This window comes from Aulonocara sp. 'chitande type north' Nkhata Bay, linkage group LG20 (genome assembly GCF_057382095.1).
Source record: "Aulonocara sp. 'chitande type north' Nkhata Bay isolate Kocher_YH1m ecotype deep benthic linkage group LG20, A_spYH_male_GT1.1, whole genome shotgun sequence".
Classification (NCBI taxonomy): Eukaryota; Metazoa; Chordata; class Actinopteri; order Cichliformes; family Cichlidae; genus Aulonocara; species Aulonocara sp. 'chitande type north' Nkhata Bay.
Genome location: NC_141363.1, coordinates 2728834 through 2748254, shown reverse-complemented (window position 1 = coordinate 2748254; position 19421 = coordinate 2728834). Strand labels below are relative to the sequence as shown.

Below are 19421 nucleotides of genomic sequence, written 5' to 3'. Positions count from 1 at the left end.
TCTTCAACCTGGTTTCAAGCTTATATAATAGGTATAAAGTCAGCTTTAAAGTTAAGGTTAACAGAATGAATGGTGACTTCAGTCACCACTGGGTGGGTGTTGTATGCGTAAAGTGCTCAGATCTTCAGAGACAGTTCTGTCTTTGTGTCAAACAATACACATGTAGTTGAGGTCTAAGTGAATATTCAGTCAGCTAGGTTTCTTACTTGTTGTAGCTCTTTGCTGTTATTACAGTAAATATAGCCTCGCTCTTTTGCACTTTCTTTACCCAATAACACAAAAGCCAAATGTAAAAAAAAAAGGGGGGGGGGGGTAAGAAAAGAGAATTTGTGAGTGGTAACAGGAGCAGTTAAAAGGTTTGGGAAGTTGGCAGCGGTACAATTCATAAAGCAAAAACATCTAACCCTAACAGAGGAAGAGAGGCATTCATCACGGCGCTGAAAATGAAAAATCATCCTAGTTTTGATAAGACTGTGCTTGATAATACACTGTAAGTTTAAAAAGTAAACCCCCTTTGGCAAAAAACAAACTGCATCATCAATAACAAACTTTCTATGTTCCCGGTGTGTTTGATTTAAAACTTCTGATGTCACACATTTTATTAACTAAAAAAAAGGTGGTAGGCATGAGACGTGAGAGACGGCGATTGTGTCTGTGATGAACAGGATGTGAATGTGTCTTTGAGACTATTCTCACTCCATGATCAATACAAAATACTGTTTTGAGTCAGAAGGAAAAGTTCACCAATCTAAAAAAGAGTGATTCAAGAGGCTCAACAGCACCAGAGCATCTTATTTTCTCCCGAAGGCCAGTGCCAACCGCTGTCACTGAAAGAAGATTAAAGAGGACAAAGAGAAAAAACCTGTTGACAAGTAGACAGCAGAAAAACACTTTTGGAAAACACTGAGAAAAACAAAAAGGATTTTGGTTTCGAGACACCGCAGCTCACAATCTCACATACCCAGTATGGTCTTATGCTAATAGTATTTCAAGACATATCAACATCCATGTCAGTTTTAAAGAAGCAGCCTTCAAATTAACATTTAGATGGAAGTGACACTTCAGGACCTCGCGAGTCAGAGATCAGGAAAGAGTGGGTTCAAAAAAAACGGGTCCATCAAAATCATTTTACACGCCTCAAGGAGATGTATAAAGTGGAGTCTGAGTTAAAATCACCCACTGGATTAAAAGCCTATTAAGTCAATTACTGACAGGTGTGTCTTATGATCTACCGTGGAGAAGAGACTAGATCTGCTTATTTTCATCTATACGTCGCCACAAGCAACAGTGATCAGCAGGAACTGCCGCTGAGTGTGTGAAGGCGTTCACACTTGTAGAATACCCTTTGGACTCAATGGACGGAGACTCTCATCTGTAAGTCCGGCAGCATACACGCAGTCATTTGTAGCTAAATGTACACCATGCAATTTCTCACACTTACAGTCTCACTCCTTCTTCTCAGCCTCACACAATAAGCTCCTCTGTACCCATCTGATCCTGTATTTCTTCATACCATCACTCCCATATAAGGGCTGTGGCGTCACTGTGAACCTCTTCCCTCCTTCCCACAAACAGATGATTGGCAGCTCCATTAAAGAGAAAGGCGAGCAAAAGGATTATGACTGTACTCCATGCTCTGTCCTCTGCCAAGTACGCAGCTACACAGATGTATGAATCTCTATCCTCATGTCCTTACGTGGACCTCCAAATAAACTGAGCTGCCAAACATGTTGGAAATTTGAACCAAAGAAACCCACACAAAGTAACACACACGGAAATTATTATCCTTTCTCTGTCTGCGCATGTTTTAAACATTTTTCCTTCTCTCATTCTCTTTTTCTATGGGTTCCACAGCAAGGTTACCTCTATCTATTCAGCCTGTTAATTCAATAAGCATTGCAGAAAAAGCAGGATCAATTGGCAATTTTTTTTTAAATTATCAAACAGGTTGAAACCCGAGGATATTTTATGTGGACAAGGATGTCCCACTCTTTATACTCAGATGAATATCTGTGAGATATAGAAGAACGTGATTACATGAGAGGTTTAAACTTTAACAACACTTAACTGCTGCAAACAAAGATTGAGATTAATTTAGTTGGCCAAAGGATTAGTCACTATAATAAAAACAGAAATTTGGCTTGCATGGAAACACTGTTTCAAATTCATTCGCATAGAATGATCTCATCATGGTGTTGGTCTGTGTTTTTGTTTTTGTTTTATATACTGCTTCACCTATAGCCACCATGGTCTACCTGCTGTTACTGAGCCAGCTGTGAAGGTCCAGCTGACCTGTCAGGACTAGAGATTATCCAGCTGTCTGCAGCTCTGAGGGAAGCGCATACATAATGACAGTTCAACAGGTTTGGTACTGAGTAGGATGGCAGGATTGGATGACTTCCAAATGTTGTAAAGCAGAAAGATACAAGACATTATTGTTCAGCACTATGCAAGATATGTGCCTGTAATGTCGTCTGTAGCAGGATGTCAATGTTGGCTAACATAATCGATACAATATATCTACTCACCTTGTCATTAAATGAGAAGCTTTCCCTGCAATTGCATGCTGTGGAAAAACAGCCACTGGCACTCTTTCCTTGTGTTACTGGGTTGCTTTGATTACCAGGGGAGATAAGAAAGAAACACTCATCAATAATGCAAAAACGCAATTAATGACTTCCCCACTTCTGACGGATCTCCCATCCCGGACCCCTGCACTGCTGCAATCCCCACCCTGACCCATCCCCGCACGATTACAGACAGGAACAAGACAAATATGGAAATGGGAAGCCATTTCTTAACATGTGAAAGGCACAATTTGGATTCCGGCTTAATGCTTTGTTGTCAGTGTCACACCCTCTCACATCGGTCCTAAATCTCCAGACCACAGTAATTGATGTGCATTACTTCCCTTTGCCTGCACTACAATTTGAATCTCAAACTTTGCTTTACTGAAGAATTATGCTTGTTTGCATTCTGAATGCGTAAACAAACACCAACACAACTCTAATTGCTTGTGTAATTGCAAGAAAAATTATAGGTTTGGTACTTGCACTAAATTTGAGCCATTTTCAGAGGCTGGTGAAAACATGTTTAAACACGTTTAAACACGTTTCAGGATTTCTGTGAATACTGACAGTATATACTAAATTTCCAGGCTATGCTGAATTAATTTGAAAAAGTAGCAGTTCTTGAGCATTTTACCCATGCAGTTTTTCACTCACAAAAAATGTATAAAAAGTCCCTCAGTGGTTGTCAGGTGATGACATTTCATCTCAACACCTGTCGCACACCATTTAACAGAGAATTTAGCAAGCATGAAAACAATTTCAAATGATGTCTGAATAACATGTTACTCATTGTGTCAGGACTGGTATGAAGATGTGTCTATCCAAGCTCAGCTCACCGCGTATAGGCTCTAAAAATGGTTGTGCTGATAATATTTCTACCCAGTGATATTAAACATATTTAAGTCTTGCTTTCAAACCAGCAGAGATCAATTATATATGGTATATTTTATATTCTGTCTCCTAAAAAAATTCCATGTTGATGTAAAATTAAAAGCCATTAAAATGGTCAGATTAATTGACTTCTATATCCTTTCTTCCCCAAACTAACTGCAGATATAGCCTTATCTTTTTCCAAATATGTTCAGTGGTGTGCTTCAGTCCACGAAAACAAACATGTATCCTCGTCACGAATCCTAAACTTTTCTCTATTTTCTTTTCTTTTTAAAAGGGTGTGTGCGTGTTTTGTGTGCAGTGAGGAGTTGCGGGGGGAGGGGAGGGGCAGACGCTCTCATCATCATCATCATCATGACCATCAATGAGTAGGCTCTGTAGCCTTCAGTGCAACGTGATAAAAGAGTACTCCACCTACGCTGCTGATTGGCGTTACGCAGGTATCCAGCTATTATTTATTACCCCAAAGCCCAGACGCTTCATTCATCCGGACTGGCTCTCACAGCGGGATCTAGCCGATTCCACTCTACTTTGCACTTGGGCGCACTCAGCTGACTTGCCAACCGCATTATCTGCTCGACAGAAAACAGGTAAAAGCTAAAAAAAAATGTCTTAATGCTTAAAAATGATCTTTAAAATAACATTTAAACTGTTATCTTGTTGTGAAAGAAGATAGTTTAAGGTTTACTTTAACTCTTTGGTAACGGAACAGAAAGAAACACTGCGTAAAACTACTGTCTTTGATCAATATGAATCTGTTATTTACTGATTTTGAAAAATTCTCTTCAATCTAACTTTGCGAACAGTAAATTGTGCGTTTTTACGCACCGATTGCATCGTCCCTTGTGCGCAGTGGGTTTCTTAATGAAAATGCAATGAATTTCCCCATTACGAAAACACCTTATAAAACGAATTGTTTTTGCACAGGCGACACCAACAAGATGAGAAGAGGTTTGCTACTGGTGACTTTTTTCCTCGTCATGGAATTTCGCTACAGCCGGTGCAGATGCGACGAGCCCGGATCGCGCAGATCAACTTCAGATGTAGGTTCCCGGGCACGTAATAATAATAATAATAATAATGATTGCATTTATATGGCGCTTTTCGGGGCCCTCAAGGCGCTGTACAATTCCACTATTCATTCACTCTCACATTCACACTTTGGTGGAGGCAGCTACAGTTGTAGCCGCAGCTGCCCTGGGGCATACTGACAGAAGCGAGGCTGCCACATCGCGCCAGAGTCTGAGAACATCTTTTAGAATAATCAGATTTTGTTTTATTCTTCTCATTATTGCAGCAGACCATAGGCTTAGAGAACTTTAAGCGGAACATCCTGAAGAGATATAATGACTTGGATTATGACAGCTTTGTGGGTCTGATGGGCAGAAGAAGTGCAGGTTAGTGTTTTCGACGGGCGAACATGACCAGTTTAAAAAAATAAAAATAATAATAATAATATATATATATATATATATATATATATATATATATATATATATATATATATATATATATATATATATATATATATATATATTGATATTGATATTGTGTGAGTGTGTGTGTGTGTGTGTGTGATGTATGATGACAGTAATGCTGAAGCTATAAACTGAAGAATAAAATATTTGCTGCAATGTTTCTGAAAATCTCGCCGGTCTTCTGTTTTTGTTTTATTTTCTTCATCAGAGGCTGACGCTGAACAACCATCCCAAAAAAGTAAGATTTTGTAATTTACTTATGGCGTAAAACGACCGTTTAAAATTGTCATGAAATATTGCATTTTGCTTTTTATATATAAGGGGAGATGGATGACATTTTTATTGGACTTATGGGACGGAGAAACGCAGAGACTGGTGAGTGTATGGCAGGTGTCTAATATCCATGTCCTTTTAGCTTTGTCGCCTTTCATATTCATGTTTTCTATGTATATGTTACAGATAATGGTGCCTGGAGGAGAGAGTATCCAGAGAGGAGAGGCATTTTTCTCAACAAGTGCAGGCTGAGGTGAGTGCTTCTTCCTTATTCTTAAACAGACATCACCAAATGTCAGCTGTTTAGAAAAAATAAGTTAATGATCATCCTGCATAATTAAGGATAAAACCGATTTCAGACATAGAACTTCGGAAGATTTGGGGTGTTTTAAAAGGGACTGGTTTATGCAAACCATCTGCATGCTTTTCATTTCTTAAAGTAAATCTCTACTTGTAGTTCTCACAGTGGATTTTTAGGGTACTTATGTCCATGTATGTGTTTTGTTTTTTTCCTGCAGGTTACTTCAGGGACTGTAGACACTGAGAGTTACTTTCATTTGGCTACAATGACAGAATGTCACCGAGAGCATCAACAGCAAACCAAATGTCTGATAGAAACAAAAAAAAAACACATGATTCCCACTGTACCTGGCTTATGAAAGTGACAATGTACCAAGCATAATGTACGGTTTTATTTGGAGACAAAGCATAATTAGAAGTAATAAATTCTATTTCTTTATCATGTCATTCTTTTTCTTAAAGTTCAAAATAAATGTAATTTTTATACATAATTCATTCATTTAAATGTCGGTGCAGTTTCCCTTGTTGTTTAAGTGATTCTTCAAGCTGTTGTCTCATGTTGAGACAATACTGTTCAATCACAGTGTTGGGTTAAATAAAATCAGGTGCTCAAACGGTTCAATGGGGGGTTTCAAATATACTCTGAAAGGTGAAAAGAAAACACTTTATTTTGCATTTCTGAAACAAACATCATATCAAACATCCTGGCTCTGGTTTTAAAGCGTGTGTTAATTAGATTGAGTTACAAACGAAATTTAAACAAAATTAATTTATTAACTTGAAGCATTTTATGCCAAATTACTTAATTACTCACAATTAATAATAAATGTCATACATCTATTGCTTTTTCCTGCATAACTCCAAGCACATTGGCTGTGACAATAAATTCAAACACTGATGATGTCAAATATAATTAAGGCTAAACCAGATGTTCATATTGTTTGAACACAGCTGAGACACATGTAGCCTCCACTCAAACATCTCTTATCTTTAACAACTCACTCATGTTGTCATACTCAGCAGAAAAGAGTTGTTAGTGCGCAGTAAAAGGGTTATCTGAAAAAGTCATACTTTTCACCACAGTTCTTCTTGACTAATCACAGAAGGAAAGTAGCCACAGGTGCTCCTGATGTAGTTTCTGATGGCGATCAGACACACTGCAGTTAAAACACATTCAGTACCATCTAAAAACACAACACAGCTAATACAATACAGCGTTTTATTCGACTGCAGTCCTGTTCACAGTGAGATGGGAGTTTAAATTCTCAGTCTCCTTTTCCTCTGTCACCGTATCCTCTTTGGTTTGGTTTCCTTTGAGAGAAAAGGCAACAGTTGTGCGATTCTTTCCGTCCTTCACCCCTCGAACTGCTTTAAGTCCCGCTGTTACAGCCGTCTGCGAGTGTGGGCTGACATTCAAACCATGACGTAAAGAGGGCTGGTAGCGTGGAATATAACCATACGCTCTTAGGTGGTAGGTGTAGTACTCCATCACGTACATCAGCTCTGCTTCGATATAATGAAACGATACAGCCAGGTCTGAGCAGCACTGCGGACCCTAAGGAAGAATAACACGTAGGTTAAAAACATAAACCACACACAGAACAATAAAAAGCAACTCACTCAAAATATGTTAACACTGAAGTATTCATATTTTTACTACATGAGTAGCAGTCACCGTCCATAATCACATTGATAGTCATTGCTATTGTAAACCACTGAGTTTTGCTTTAATGCCCACACCTGAGAACATGATCAGTAATCGTCCTTGTACAAAGTGTACACTGCTCTCTGCTTTCAATCTCTGAACTGAAATGTAATTTTCAACAAAATATTGGATTTAATAAAGACAAATAACCACATACGGTCCAAAGAAAAGAGAGTGCTGCACATTAGGGCTGCCACTAACGATTATTTTGATAGTCGACTATCAGATCATCATCCATTGGACGTAAAACGTACAGCTTACTGCACCAGCAGCATCTGCTCTTATATAACTATCATTAGCTTACAGCTTTAAGTGTTTAAGGTCTGTGCTAACTAAAAATAAAGACAAGATGATAGTTTGTTAAATTTTAATGAAATTTGCAGATTGTTTCAGTGAAGTTTAATAAACTCCTTGCTATCTAAAATATAACAGGACACCGGAGTATATTCTCCAGCATCTCACACTTCTGATGATCAGCTGTCTGGTTGACGTTTATTCAGCTGTGTAAAAACTATAACTTTAATCTCAGCCAAAGCGATTTACTCAGGAACAAATAAAATACTAAAAAAAGCCAAACAATAACATTTTTAAGTTATCTAAGTGACTCATATATATTTAACCTGAGTAGCGAAAGACGGTGGTGGGTTTGAACACGATTTGCCGGGAGTCCGGTGTTCTCACGGCTCTAGTGAGCCTTGTCCCCGGCTAGCTATCGAGCTAGTGGGTAACAGACGTCTCCGAAAACGTGGAGCGCTTTTGAAAATATGCGGTGTCTTGATAAACTGAGCAGATATTTGAAGTTTACACAGCTACATTCTCACCTGAAAATATGTTAAATGTTTATTTTGTGACCCAGAAAGAATAATAAGAGTAACATTAAAACTAACTACTGTTTCATAAACGGACACATGTTGTCACAGTTTTTCCTTTTCATTGTCTGAGGAAAAAAAAAAAAATAATTGTGGCTTAAAAATATTAAAAGTACATTTATGTTCTTATTACCCTTTAAAAAATAAAAATAAAGCAGCTCCATACTCAGGCAGACAGCACTTGACAGCATCAGTAATGAACCTGCCTCATTTTAATTGCAAAGTACAACAGATTAGTTGCATCATCAGCAACAAATTGACCAATTTTCCCCTCATTCGACAGCACATTGTCTGTGCTGCAATCGTCTACTTTAAAATGAACACTTTCTTTTTTCCAATTCAATTATTGTTTGCAAGGGTCAGGCACACAACTTGAATGTGTTAGATACTCACATATTCATTTATTTTAGTCAGTACTCTTCTGATGATTCATTTAAATCAATGCCTATGTTTCTAATTCAAAGTAAAATATACAAAACATCAGGCAACAGTTTTTAAATGTGATTCTAAATAATTAAATAAATAAAGAGATATAAATTGGTCAGAATTATTGATTATTCCTTCACATGTTCAGAGACCCTGCTCGGTGCGATTAAATCTGTTACTTGGTTAACTGACTAATCCTGCTTCGGGTGATAACCGTAGATGAACTGTAGGTTTGGAAAGGCTTACGTTTCACTCAGACATTTGGTCTGGAAATCAAAGCAAACGTTCCACTGAATAGCTGGATAATTTATTTACTTATTTATCAGTTTATTTAAGTATCACTTATGAACAAGTGGTCACGTTTTGCAACACTCTTTGAGCCAAGTAGTTTTAACCACTTTATCCTTTAATTTATCATATTAGATTTGTGTCAAGCATACCTTTTCTTTATTCAACCTTTTGAAGCATGGTGTCACCTGTAATTTGTAAAACTGTGCTTTCAAAGAAGTTTCCTCAACCCTTGATTACTTGGATTACTGTGAAGGTAGCATTAATGCTCAACAATATACATCCATTAGCCACTTCATTAGATTTTCCTTGCTAGTGGCATTTAGATCTGCCTTAATACTGGCATATATTCAACGAGGTGCTGGAAACATTCCTCAGAGATTTTTCTCAATATGAACCTGACAGCATCATGCATTTGCTGCAGATTCATGGGCTCCGCATCCATGATTCTCATGTTTCACCACAGTGTTCTGTTGATTTGACAGATGGCTGCTAGAAGCAGCCATCAGAAGATAAATACACTGTGGTGATAAAGGGATGCAAATGGTCAAAAATAATAGTAATGTAGGCTCTGGCATTTAAACAATGCTCAGTTGGTGCTGTGCCAAGTGTGCCAAGAGAATATTCCTGCGATACAGGCAGGATGGGACCATACCTTCATGTTGCTATGGCAATTTCTGACCGGACCATCCAATTGTCTTAATGAGCCTGTGCGAGACTGTTTTCTGTTCTTAGCTGACAGTAGTGGCAACCAGTGTGGTTTTCTACTGCTCTGGTACATCTGCTTCAAGGCTCAAGATGTTGTGCGCTGAGAGATGTTCTTCTCCATATCTTGGTTATAACAAGTGCTATTTGAGTTACTATCTGGCTATTCTCCGTTGACTTCTGCATCAACAAGGCATTTTCACCCAGTGAACTGCCTCCCACTAGATATTTTCTCCTTTCTATGTGAACTGTACAGATGTTTATGAAGGAAAATTCCAGTAGGGCAACAGTTTCTGAAACACTTAGGCCAGCCCATCTGAAACTGTCTTCCCCATTCTGATAGTCAGTTTGAAAGTCTCTAGGTCATCATGATCAGGTCCTCATACCTACATTCACTGAGTTTCTGCCATGTGATTGGCTAATTGACTGCTACAGTATGTGTGGCCAAACATATTTTGGAGCAAATTATGTTGCCATCCAAAGGAAGGCCTTTTTTGGTTTTTAAAGAAAACACCTTCCTGGTTTCAGTCAGAATATTGTCAAACCAAATTTGCCAATATTCTGATTGCATGTCTCCATATTTAAAATGTTAAACTGGCTAGCTTACAAGTCCAGATACGCCATCGATTGAAAAAGTTTGGCATGGTGTGACACTAAAATTCAAAGAAGGGCTTGAACTGTTGAAAAGTTTTCTATATAAGCTGGCCTCCTTAGTTCTAAAGCAGTTTTGTTAAATGAAAACATGACACCACACAGCAGTAAACATGTTCTTGATCCAACTTTTTTTGAAAGTTTGTATGTGCCTGACATTAAATTCAAAATTTGATTATTTTTCTAAATTAGGAACTTTTTAGTGTTAGCACTAAATATACAGTCTTTGAAGTACTTTCAGTTAAAGACTGTAAACATTATTGCCTATATGACAGTAAGTGTAACTTTCACTAAGAAAAAAGTGTGTACACTTTTTTAAATGAAAGACCTCTGTCACTTGAATGGAAGACATAAGCTAATGACATTAAAGGATTTCTAATTTAAGGTTCAGTCCGTCATCAGCATGACGGCCTAACCTAACTTGCCCCTTTCTAACAAGGTTAATCTACGCGCTATCTGTGAACTGGATTTTAGAAATGGCCTTTGTATGAAAAGATTTCTTTGTTTTTTTACCACCACAATGTGTAAGCCCATTTCACTATTACTCGCTCAAAAATAAAACTAATGTGAGGGGACTTGCCTCAACAATTGGGTAGTAGCAATAGCTCCAGTACCAGAAGCTCTTGGAGAACTTGCCAGTAAGATGGTGCTCTGGCACAAATGGGTGAAAAGTTTCTCGTTGCAAAGTGTCTCTGGAATCTCCTGCCAGAACACCCATCTTCTCCAAACACTGACCGAGAGCTAGGTCTTCCACAGGGGTCGTGTGTGTGCAAACTTTGGTTCGAAAGCCTTCCACAAATCTTTTGAGGGCTTCTTTACTGAGTACATAACCTGCTCCCCCACTCATGTAGCCTTGTTTGGTATAAGGTTTGAAGCGCTTGCCAAAATAGATTGGTTCTTCGGAGGAGTGGTTGGACAGAATCCAGCGCAGGTTGTCCACTACCACATAGGTGTCATCATCCGCTTTTAAGAACCAGTCTGCTTCATTCCCGTGGTGTTCGTAGACATAATGGAACGCTCGAATGGTCTTCCAGTAGAGCTGGTCACGGCCCTCCTTTGTCCCCAGGCCCACAGTGGGGAAGTCAGGGTCGTCCACAGAGCTCATGAACACGACGATGTTGCAGTGCCGACTCCAGGTAGCCCTGACATGTTGGGCCCTGCTCTGCAGGTTATACGGCCCCGTCATCACCCAACAGAGAACACGTACTTTCTGATACAACATATCTGCCACCTGGCTGTCTTCATCTGGAGGGACACACGACAGGATATAGCAGTGTTAACTGGTATGCAGTTGACCTGTTGCATTTGTCATTCTACAAGCCACACCACACTCTGCTTAACACATTTGGATACATATGCAGTTAGTTCCCTTCCACATCCTTTCAGCTGTCATTATTTTGGCCATGCCAATTGGAAGTAGCATGAAAGCAATAGTGGAAAAAATCCATATATGCATCACAGTCCAAAGCAGAATAGGTATTATCATCATTATACAGTCTAAAGTAGACTTGGTGCTATTTCAAGTCCGTTGTGTCTGTAAACCAATCTCTAAACTTTAAGGCAAAGTTCAGTCACGGGCTTAGAATGTTTCCTGCACTGTAAATATGTGAAAGCTATTATTAAATTAGAAAAAAAAAATGTATTCACAACATAACACACCTGTACGGTGAGGAAGGTGCAGATTCTTAACAGCAGCTCCCTCCTTCCTCCAGCTGGTCGGCCTCTCCCTTACAGCAGTGACTTTTTCCTGAGCTCCTGACAGAACAGGGTAACTTCTCTCAAACCACACCTGGTGAAGGAAGAAGTACGTACTGCAGGCCCCTAAAATGAAGCCCAGCGAAAAGCCCAATCTGGAGCTGAAGCCTTTCATGGCGATAATGTCTCCACAGCTGCGAGGTCCAAGTTATTGCATGTCTACATGAAACAGCACCACACTCAGTCAATTTGATGCACAGCCAAACCACAAAGGCCAACAAATATCAGTCATTAAACGTCTTGATAGCAGACTGACTGCATGTAGTTGTACAATTAATTTTGCTATCATTGTTTTCTTTTTTTAATTGCAATAATTTTAAAATTATAATACTTTGCCTCATGATTTTAGTCTTTGAAAAATGTCATTAAAAAACTATTTGAATGTCTATGAAGTCATAGCGCGCTGACACAGCAGTAGACATGCGTTTAATGTATAATGTGCACAAATGACGACATAGTGATTAACTTCGCTGCTCGTGCCTAGAGAAGCCGTTTGATTTATTATGGTGACGTCACGTCAAGACCTCCTCCTTTTGTTTAGTTTAAAGACGGGATGATTAAAACTAATATTAGCAACACTTAAATTCAGTTTGTCGCTGGAGCAAAAAAGACTAGAGAAGTGCTTTTGACACGCACTTCATAACTAACTGTCAGCGGGCCGCTGGCAGTGTTTTTCATTGCGTCTGATGAGGTTAAAGACCCCAAATCCGAGACAGATGTTAATGATTAACGTGACGAGAAATGTTTATGGCAAAGCAGCTTCTCTCCTGTATGCTGCTCTTCTACTTTATCCAGACGATAAATAAAATGACATGACAATCTGGTTACAATAATCAGGGATTCGTCCGTTGAGACAATAAATGAATAAACACGACAGAAACTGCTTGGCAGCAAAACGAGGCCAAAGGGAACCCAGATCGCTTTCCAAATGAAATAAATCAATACCAAAAGTTTCGTGTATGTCCACTGAGTAAATAAATGAGAAATACAAGCCTTTAAGAGACTCCCTCCCTCCTGTATGTTATTTACCTTTGCTGGGGATCAGTCATTTGTGAGCACGATGTGCTTGTCACCCCAAGGAGCAGCTAAAGTATTTCGTGAAAAACAGCACAAGGACGCTACACCTGTCGAGCACACGGCTACATGCAGGTCTCATTCATCCGAAATACTGTTTCTCAGTGAAGTCCTCCCTGCACTGTGTCGCCAAATAAGATGATTACCAGCAAAGAAAAGCTTCTGAGTAGAATTACATTCTTCTACCTCGCGGTGGGTAAGCTCTGAAAATGAACGCTGCCATTGGTCGCCTGTCGGTGACGTATGAGGAAGCGCTCGTCCGAGTCCTGAGAAATAATAATTGTTTCAGATGATCAAGATTTGTTTGTCACAAGTGACACTGGTTTTTCGGAGACGCCGGTGAGACAGTTAAAGGGTAACGCTAAATGATGGCGACGACTTGTCGTCTGCAAATAATCGCCACTAGGTGTCACCCTTACAACGGCTCCAAAAGGCTTCAAGCCAGCTCCAGCAATCATAAGCACTTTACGTTAATGCAAGCTACCTAACCAGAGCTACTGACTCCACTTTCAAACAGAACTCGGAAATTAAAGTACATTCCGAGTCACCTGTTGCCCTGGATCCCCATTTCGTCTCTTGCAGTTAAAGGCAACCTGGCTATAACTACCTGCTCAGCTCCCCAGTTAGTAAAGACGTTTTGATGCTACCTTACAAAAGCTTACATACCTTACATAACCAATAAAACCATGGCTATGATCCTGTTTTTATCTCTGTTCTACAGCTGGGTTCTTAGCTTGCTCCAGATAAGCAAATGTAATATATACAACAAATGTGACTCAATGTAAAGCTTAAAAAATTTAATGTATTTAAATTTACAACATATACAAAAGTGCTAACAAAGCACTTTTGAAGGGGACTAAATTTCTAGAGTTTTGATGTTCTTGAACCTCTAAACACACACAGTTCAATTCATTTGTAGGTCATTTTCACCTCTTGTAAACAGTCATTTGGTATTGTGGTGGAAATCCAAAGTCAAACTGTGAGAGTAATAGGTGTTTTCTCTTTCATTTAGTAACTTCTGCAAAGACAGCAACACTGTAATGCAAATGTATCACTTCTGAGGAGGAAGTGCTTTTTTTGTCTTGTGCAAAAAGAATGTGTTAACAGAGTACGAGCAAATTTCATATATGATAAAGCTACACTTTTTATACTGTATGTACAATCTCTGTTTGTACTTTGTCTATTTAGAGTATACTGTGCACTAAGAAAGAGCTTTAACAGCTGCACAGAGCAAGACTGGTTAATGTGCATCAGCTTATATTTTTATACTGCAATATACAAAAACATAGAAAATAAAAACAAGGACATTTGATCAGAACAGATTATGCAAGCAAGTAAGCAATTAATTAAGTAATGAAATGTTAATTATTGATGCAACAAAATTAACCTCTTAAGCACACACGCCTAACCCTAAATGCGATCTCCTCCCTTTTGTCCCTGTATCTGGGGGCGCTGGTGCTTAAGAGGTTAAGCTCTAAACTAACAAGAGATGAATTCTTATAATTGTAAATACAGCAAGTGTTTCACAGCAAAGTAGGTTATTTCATTTGAGGTCCTAAAGAATAACAGAAAGGAAAATACTGTAAATGGTTACATTTTTTCAAAGCAGGAATGCATAATTGACTTTTTTTTTTTAATTCAGAGAATCTAAAACTATGGAAGTTATTGAATTTGGGTATAAATAAATTTCCATGTTTTGTCCATTTTTATAGTGAGTGATGGGGGAAGTCGACTTTTGCAGATCGTTCAAGCCTGGAATGGTTTGATCACTGTTGTTGTTGGATGGATTTGAAAGGTTTTTCCTAACAAATAAAGGACTCTTTTGGGGGTTTTTTTGTTTTAGTTTTTTTGCCTGCCCTGTTTGGCTCTTCTGCCATCAGAATTATTGTCTAAAGGTGAAGAAAGATGCCCAACGGATTTACTTTACCAAATGGTCCATCCCAGCCTTACCGTAATGGTCTATTTGATTCACCTTTTATTGTTTATTTTCACTTGCTAAATACAGGACAGACTTGACTGAGGAAAAGAAAGGGGAGGAAGACAGAGGGAAAGAAAAACAGCAGAGAAGAGGGACGGGGATAAAGGGCAAAAAAAACAAAAACCAACTGTCAATGGAAAATTGTACTTAGTAGTCAGTATAATATTTTAATGATATAAGTTTGCATATGGTAGAATACTGCATGTAATCATTTGTGTTTAGAAGTATATAGTTGGTGGCATATTGAAAGAATGTCTCATCCTAGGAGGTCTGTAACATTCTTTCAAGGTGCTCTAGCGTCCACCCCCACATCCTGGGAGCATGGGAAGAGGTCGTACCTTGTCTTATTGTTTTACGGTAGGATTAACGTAGCTATATCAGTTTTAGTCTAAGTGCTTTTTGGTTTGATGAACTGCTGGACTTCGAGACCAGCAGGTTTAGGGAAGTCTTTATGGGGTCACACTCTGACCCCACACACACACACACACACACACACACACACACACACACACACACACACACACACACACACACACAAGCACCCACTGAAGTATAAATAAAGACCGGGGCAGTCCTCAGCGCGAGCCTCAGTGCTGGAGGCTGCTCTTGCTAGCAAGAAGTTCTGTGTGTTTCTCTTCTCTGACTCTTTACTGAAGAAGTGTTTTAGAGTATATTTCTTGACACCAACAAAATAAGCAGACAAAAAATACATATATCAATCAGCTGGATCACCTGTTGAGAAAGAAAAAAGAAAACGAGCAGAAGAAAAAGAGAGCAACATAATAAACAACATCACAATGATATATGGGAATATAACAGTAAATGCTAAATATTAAACATTATTGTGCAGCACGTAAGATCGACAGCGCACAGTGTGCTTTGAGGTAGGAGCCAAAAAGGGTGTAGTTTGTGTGTGTGAGCACCCGTGTGTACACCTGTGAGCATGGACGCGCTTGTTTTTAAAAGGTTCCTTCATGTAATGATCTGCTAGAGGGTGTGGGGGGGGGCCACAGCCCTGTCCACCAGGGCATGAACAGGTATGGAGGAGATCAAGACTCCAGACATCCAGAGGCCCTCAGAGCACAAGAGACCAAGGAAGACCAACAGAGGGGCAGCCACGCCACTGTCCCAGAAAGAGCTGGCGAGAGTCCCAGATGAGGGCTCACTCAGCAGCCGCGGAGCAGAAGCCAGGGGGGGTTGCAGTGACGCGCCCGTGAGCTCCGCCGGCAGCCAGCTGTGCCTGAGTGACCGAGGCTCCAGGCTCCAGGCCCCAGGCCCCGATAAGCAGCCACCAAGGAGTGAGCCGGTGTGTACCTGGATGCCCATTCCCGGACACAAAGAACTACCAACGCACCGATGTCTGAGGGAGTCCGCCACTGGCAGGGGAAGTGGTGGTGGGGGGAGATAGGCCTCCATACCTTGGAGGGCCTGAGATGTCCCCAGAGAGGTGGCGTCTGATACCCAACCTGACATATAGACACAGACATACAGGCAGACACAGACACAAACATCCATTCCCACCCTCATGCTCTCATATGCAATTACTCAACACTCACCCAACGTGGAGACAGACATACAGGGAGTGTAGAATTAAGATAAGATAAGATAAGATAACCTTTATTAGTCCCACACGTGGGAAATTTGTTTTGCAATTGTTTTGCAATTATTAGGCAAGTTGTATTTTTGAGGAATAATTTTATTATTGAACAACAACCATGTTCTCAATGAACCCAAAAAACTCATTAATATCAAAGCTGAATGTTTGTGGAAGTAGTTTTTAGTTTGTTTTTAGTTTTAGCTATTTTAGGGGGATATCTGTGTGTGCAGGTGACTATTACTGTGCAGAATTATTAGGCAACTTAACAAAAAACAAATATATACCCATTTCAATTATTTGGTTTTACCAGTGAAACCAATATAACATCTCCACATTCACAAATATACATTTCTGACATTCAAAAACAAAACAAAAACAAATCAGCGACCAATATAGCCACCTTTCTTTGCAAGGACACTCAAAAGCCTGCCATCCATGGATTCTGTCAGTGTTTTGATCTGTTCACCATCAACATTGCGTGCAGCAGCAACCACAGCCTCCCAGACACTGTTCAGAGAGGTGTACTGTTTTCCCTCCTTGTAAATCTCACATTTGATGATGGACCACAGGTTCTCAATGGGGTTCAGATCAGGTGAACAAGGTGGCCATGTCATTAGTTTTTCTTCTTTTATACCCTTTCTTGCCAGCCACGCTGTGGAGTACTTGGACGCGTGTGATGGAGCATTGTCCTGCATGAAAATCATGTTTTTCTTGAAGGATGCAGACTTCTTCCTGTACCACTGCTTGAAGAAGGTGTCTTCCAGAAACTGGCAGTAGGACTGGGAGTTGAGCTTGACTCCATCCTCAACCCGAAAAGGCCCCACAAGCTCATCTTTGATGATACCAGCCCAAACCAGTACTCCACCTCCACCTTGCTGGCGTCTGAGTCGGACTGGAGCTCTCTGCCCTTTACCAATCCAGCCACGGGCCCATCCATCTGGCCCATCAAGACTCACTCTCATTTCATCAGTCCATAAAACCTTAGAAAAACCAGTCTTGAGATATTTCTTGGCCCAGTCTTGACGTTTCAGCTTGTGTGTCTTGTTCAGTGGTGCTCGTCTTTCAGCCTTTCTTACCTTGGCCATATCTCTGAGTATTGCACACCTTGTGCTTTTGGGCACTCCAGTGATGTTGCAGCTCTGAAATATGGCCAAACTGGTGGCAAGTGGCATCTTGGCAGCTGCACGCTTGACTTTTCTCAGTTCATGGGCAGTTATTTTGCGCCTTGGTTTTTCCACATGCTTCTTGCGACCCTGTTGACTATTTTGAATGAAACGCTCGATTGTTTGATGATCACGCTTCAGAAGCTTTGCAATTTTGAGACTGCTGCATCCCTCTGCAAGATATCTCACTATTTTTGACTTTTCTGAGCCTGTCAAGTCCTTCTTTTGACCCATTTTGCCAAAGGAAAGGACGTTGCCTAATAATTATGCACACCTGATATAGGGTGTTGATGTCATTAGACCACACCCCTTCTCATTACAGAGATGCACATCACCTAATATGCTTAATTGGTAGTAGGCTTTCGAGCCTATACAGCTTGGAGTAAGACAACATGCATGAAGAGGATGATGTGGACAAAATACTCATTTGCCTAATAATTTTGCACTCCCTGTAGAGAGACACTGTACATACAATCACACTCCCCAAGCGTACTCTAAACCCCGGGTCTAGGTACCCTTGCCCCTGGAAGGGGAAACTGCACCCAGACCCAGGTGGTGTTACCCTTTTTCCTGGGGTGGGGAGAAGCAGACCGCCCCGACGGGGGCTGTGTGAAGACTCCAAACCTCCCTCCGCCCGCTCATATGTAGTGTTGATGCATGTGTGTTCTAAGGTGCATTTAAAACCCAGGAGGGCATGGAGCTACCTGCCAGAGAGCAGCAGGTAAGCGCATAGCCCCTCCTGATAGCCCTCAATGTCTACATGTATTTAAAATTGAGAGGTGGGCAACGACACCAGGGGTGAGGTTGTACACCCTGATGGTCTTTTGGATTTCGTGTAGCGTGCCAACCCCCACGATCCTATATGTATGTGTTATGAGAGTCTTAAATGGAAAGTTTTTGAACATGGACGTTATTTGGAGTTGTGGTTGCTCGTTTTCCTTTTGTTTGCTTTGTTCATTTGTCTTTTTTAATTCTATTTTTTTTATACTTTTTCAACATGTTCAAAATAAAGATTCAATCAAAATCAAAATCAAAGTTTGAGTTATGTTTGAACAGCAGGTGTGTCAACATTATTCCCCTATTCAGCTGCTCAGCGACTCAGTTTGACAGTTGCCAATACACCTTACCCACAATTGTCCATGATCTTATCTGTGTTTGTTGACATAATTCAGTGTTATCACAACAGCATCATCACCATCTGCTCTCTTCAGGTCCTCTTCAGGATTTCATACAAATGTATCTGCTTCATCTATGACTAGAACAAATTCAAAAGCTTCAGGACAGGTGTACTGGGACTCTATTTGGGAAAATTCATCAAGAACTGTGCCGGTCAGATAATTACTTCAGAGGAAATCATTGATTTTCATCACGGTTTATCATTACTAGACTTTTGGTTCATGGCTCTGTGATTTCTAGTCCTTAGGTTTTGTCTCTTTGTTCCCTCTGGTTCCAAGTCCAGGTGTGTTTCCTGGTTTATGTCAGTGTATCCTGCCTAATTAGTCCCAGCTGTGTTTCCTTCCTGTCTCCTGTTCCCTGATAACTCCGCTGCGTATTTTAGTCCTTTGTCATTCTCTGCCTGCTGTCGCGTCATTAACCTAACCTGCATTCTCCTTGTGCTGTGTCTTCTCTCTTCATGTCCTCCGCATCTCCTAGTTTGAGTTTCCGAGTTTCTGGGTTCCAGTTCCAGTTTAGTTTCTA

General features: G+C 40.1%; 2 protein-coding genes across 3 annotated transcripts; one reads left to right on the top strand and one right to left on the bottom strand.

Moving 5' to 3' along the window:
• Window positions 1-3825: 3825 nt before the first annotated feature.
• On the top strand, window positions 3826-6430 carry tac3a (tachykinin precursor 3a). Its single transcript, XM_086277860.1, has 7 exons — window positions 3826-4051; window positions 4389-4504; window positions 4759-4858; window positions 5148-5177; window positions 5261-5314; window positions 5399-5465; window positions 5731-6430. The coding sequence occupies exons 1-7, from the start codon at window positions 3826-3828 to the stop codon at window positions 5747-5749; spliced, it is 612 nt and encodes a 203-aa protein (XP_086133986.1). The 3' UTR covers window positions 5750-6430.
• On the bottom strand, window positions 5890-13393 carry c1galt1la (core 1 synthase, glycoprotein-N-acetylgalactosamine 3-beta-galactosyltransferase 1, like a). 2 transcript variants are annotated; one of them, XM_086277859.1, is made up of 4 exons: window positions 13172-13393; window positions 11816-12070; window positions 10737-11401; window positions 5890-7067 (listed from the first exon to the last, which is right to left on the bottom strand). In XM_086277859.1, the coding sequence occupies exons 2-4, from the start codon at window positions 12024-12026 to the stop codon at window positions 6732-6734; spliced, it is 1212 nt and encodes a 403-aa protein (XP_086133985.1). In that variant the 5' UTR covers window positions 12027-12070; window positions 13172-13393; the 3' UTR covers window positions 5890-6731. The 2 variants fall into 2 exon arrangements, with proteins under 2 accessions (XP_086133985.1, XP_086133984.1); XM_086277858.1 differs by lacking the exon at window positions 13172-13393 and adding an exon at window positions 12941-13165.
• Between the last annotated feature and the right edge of the window lie 6028 nt (window positions 13394-19421).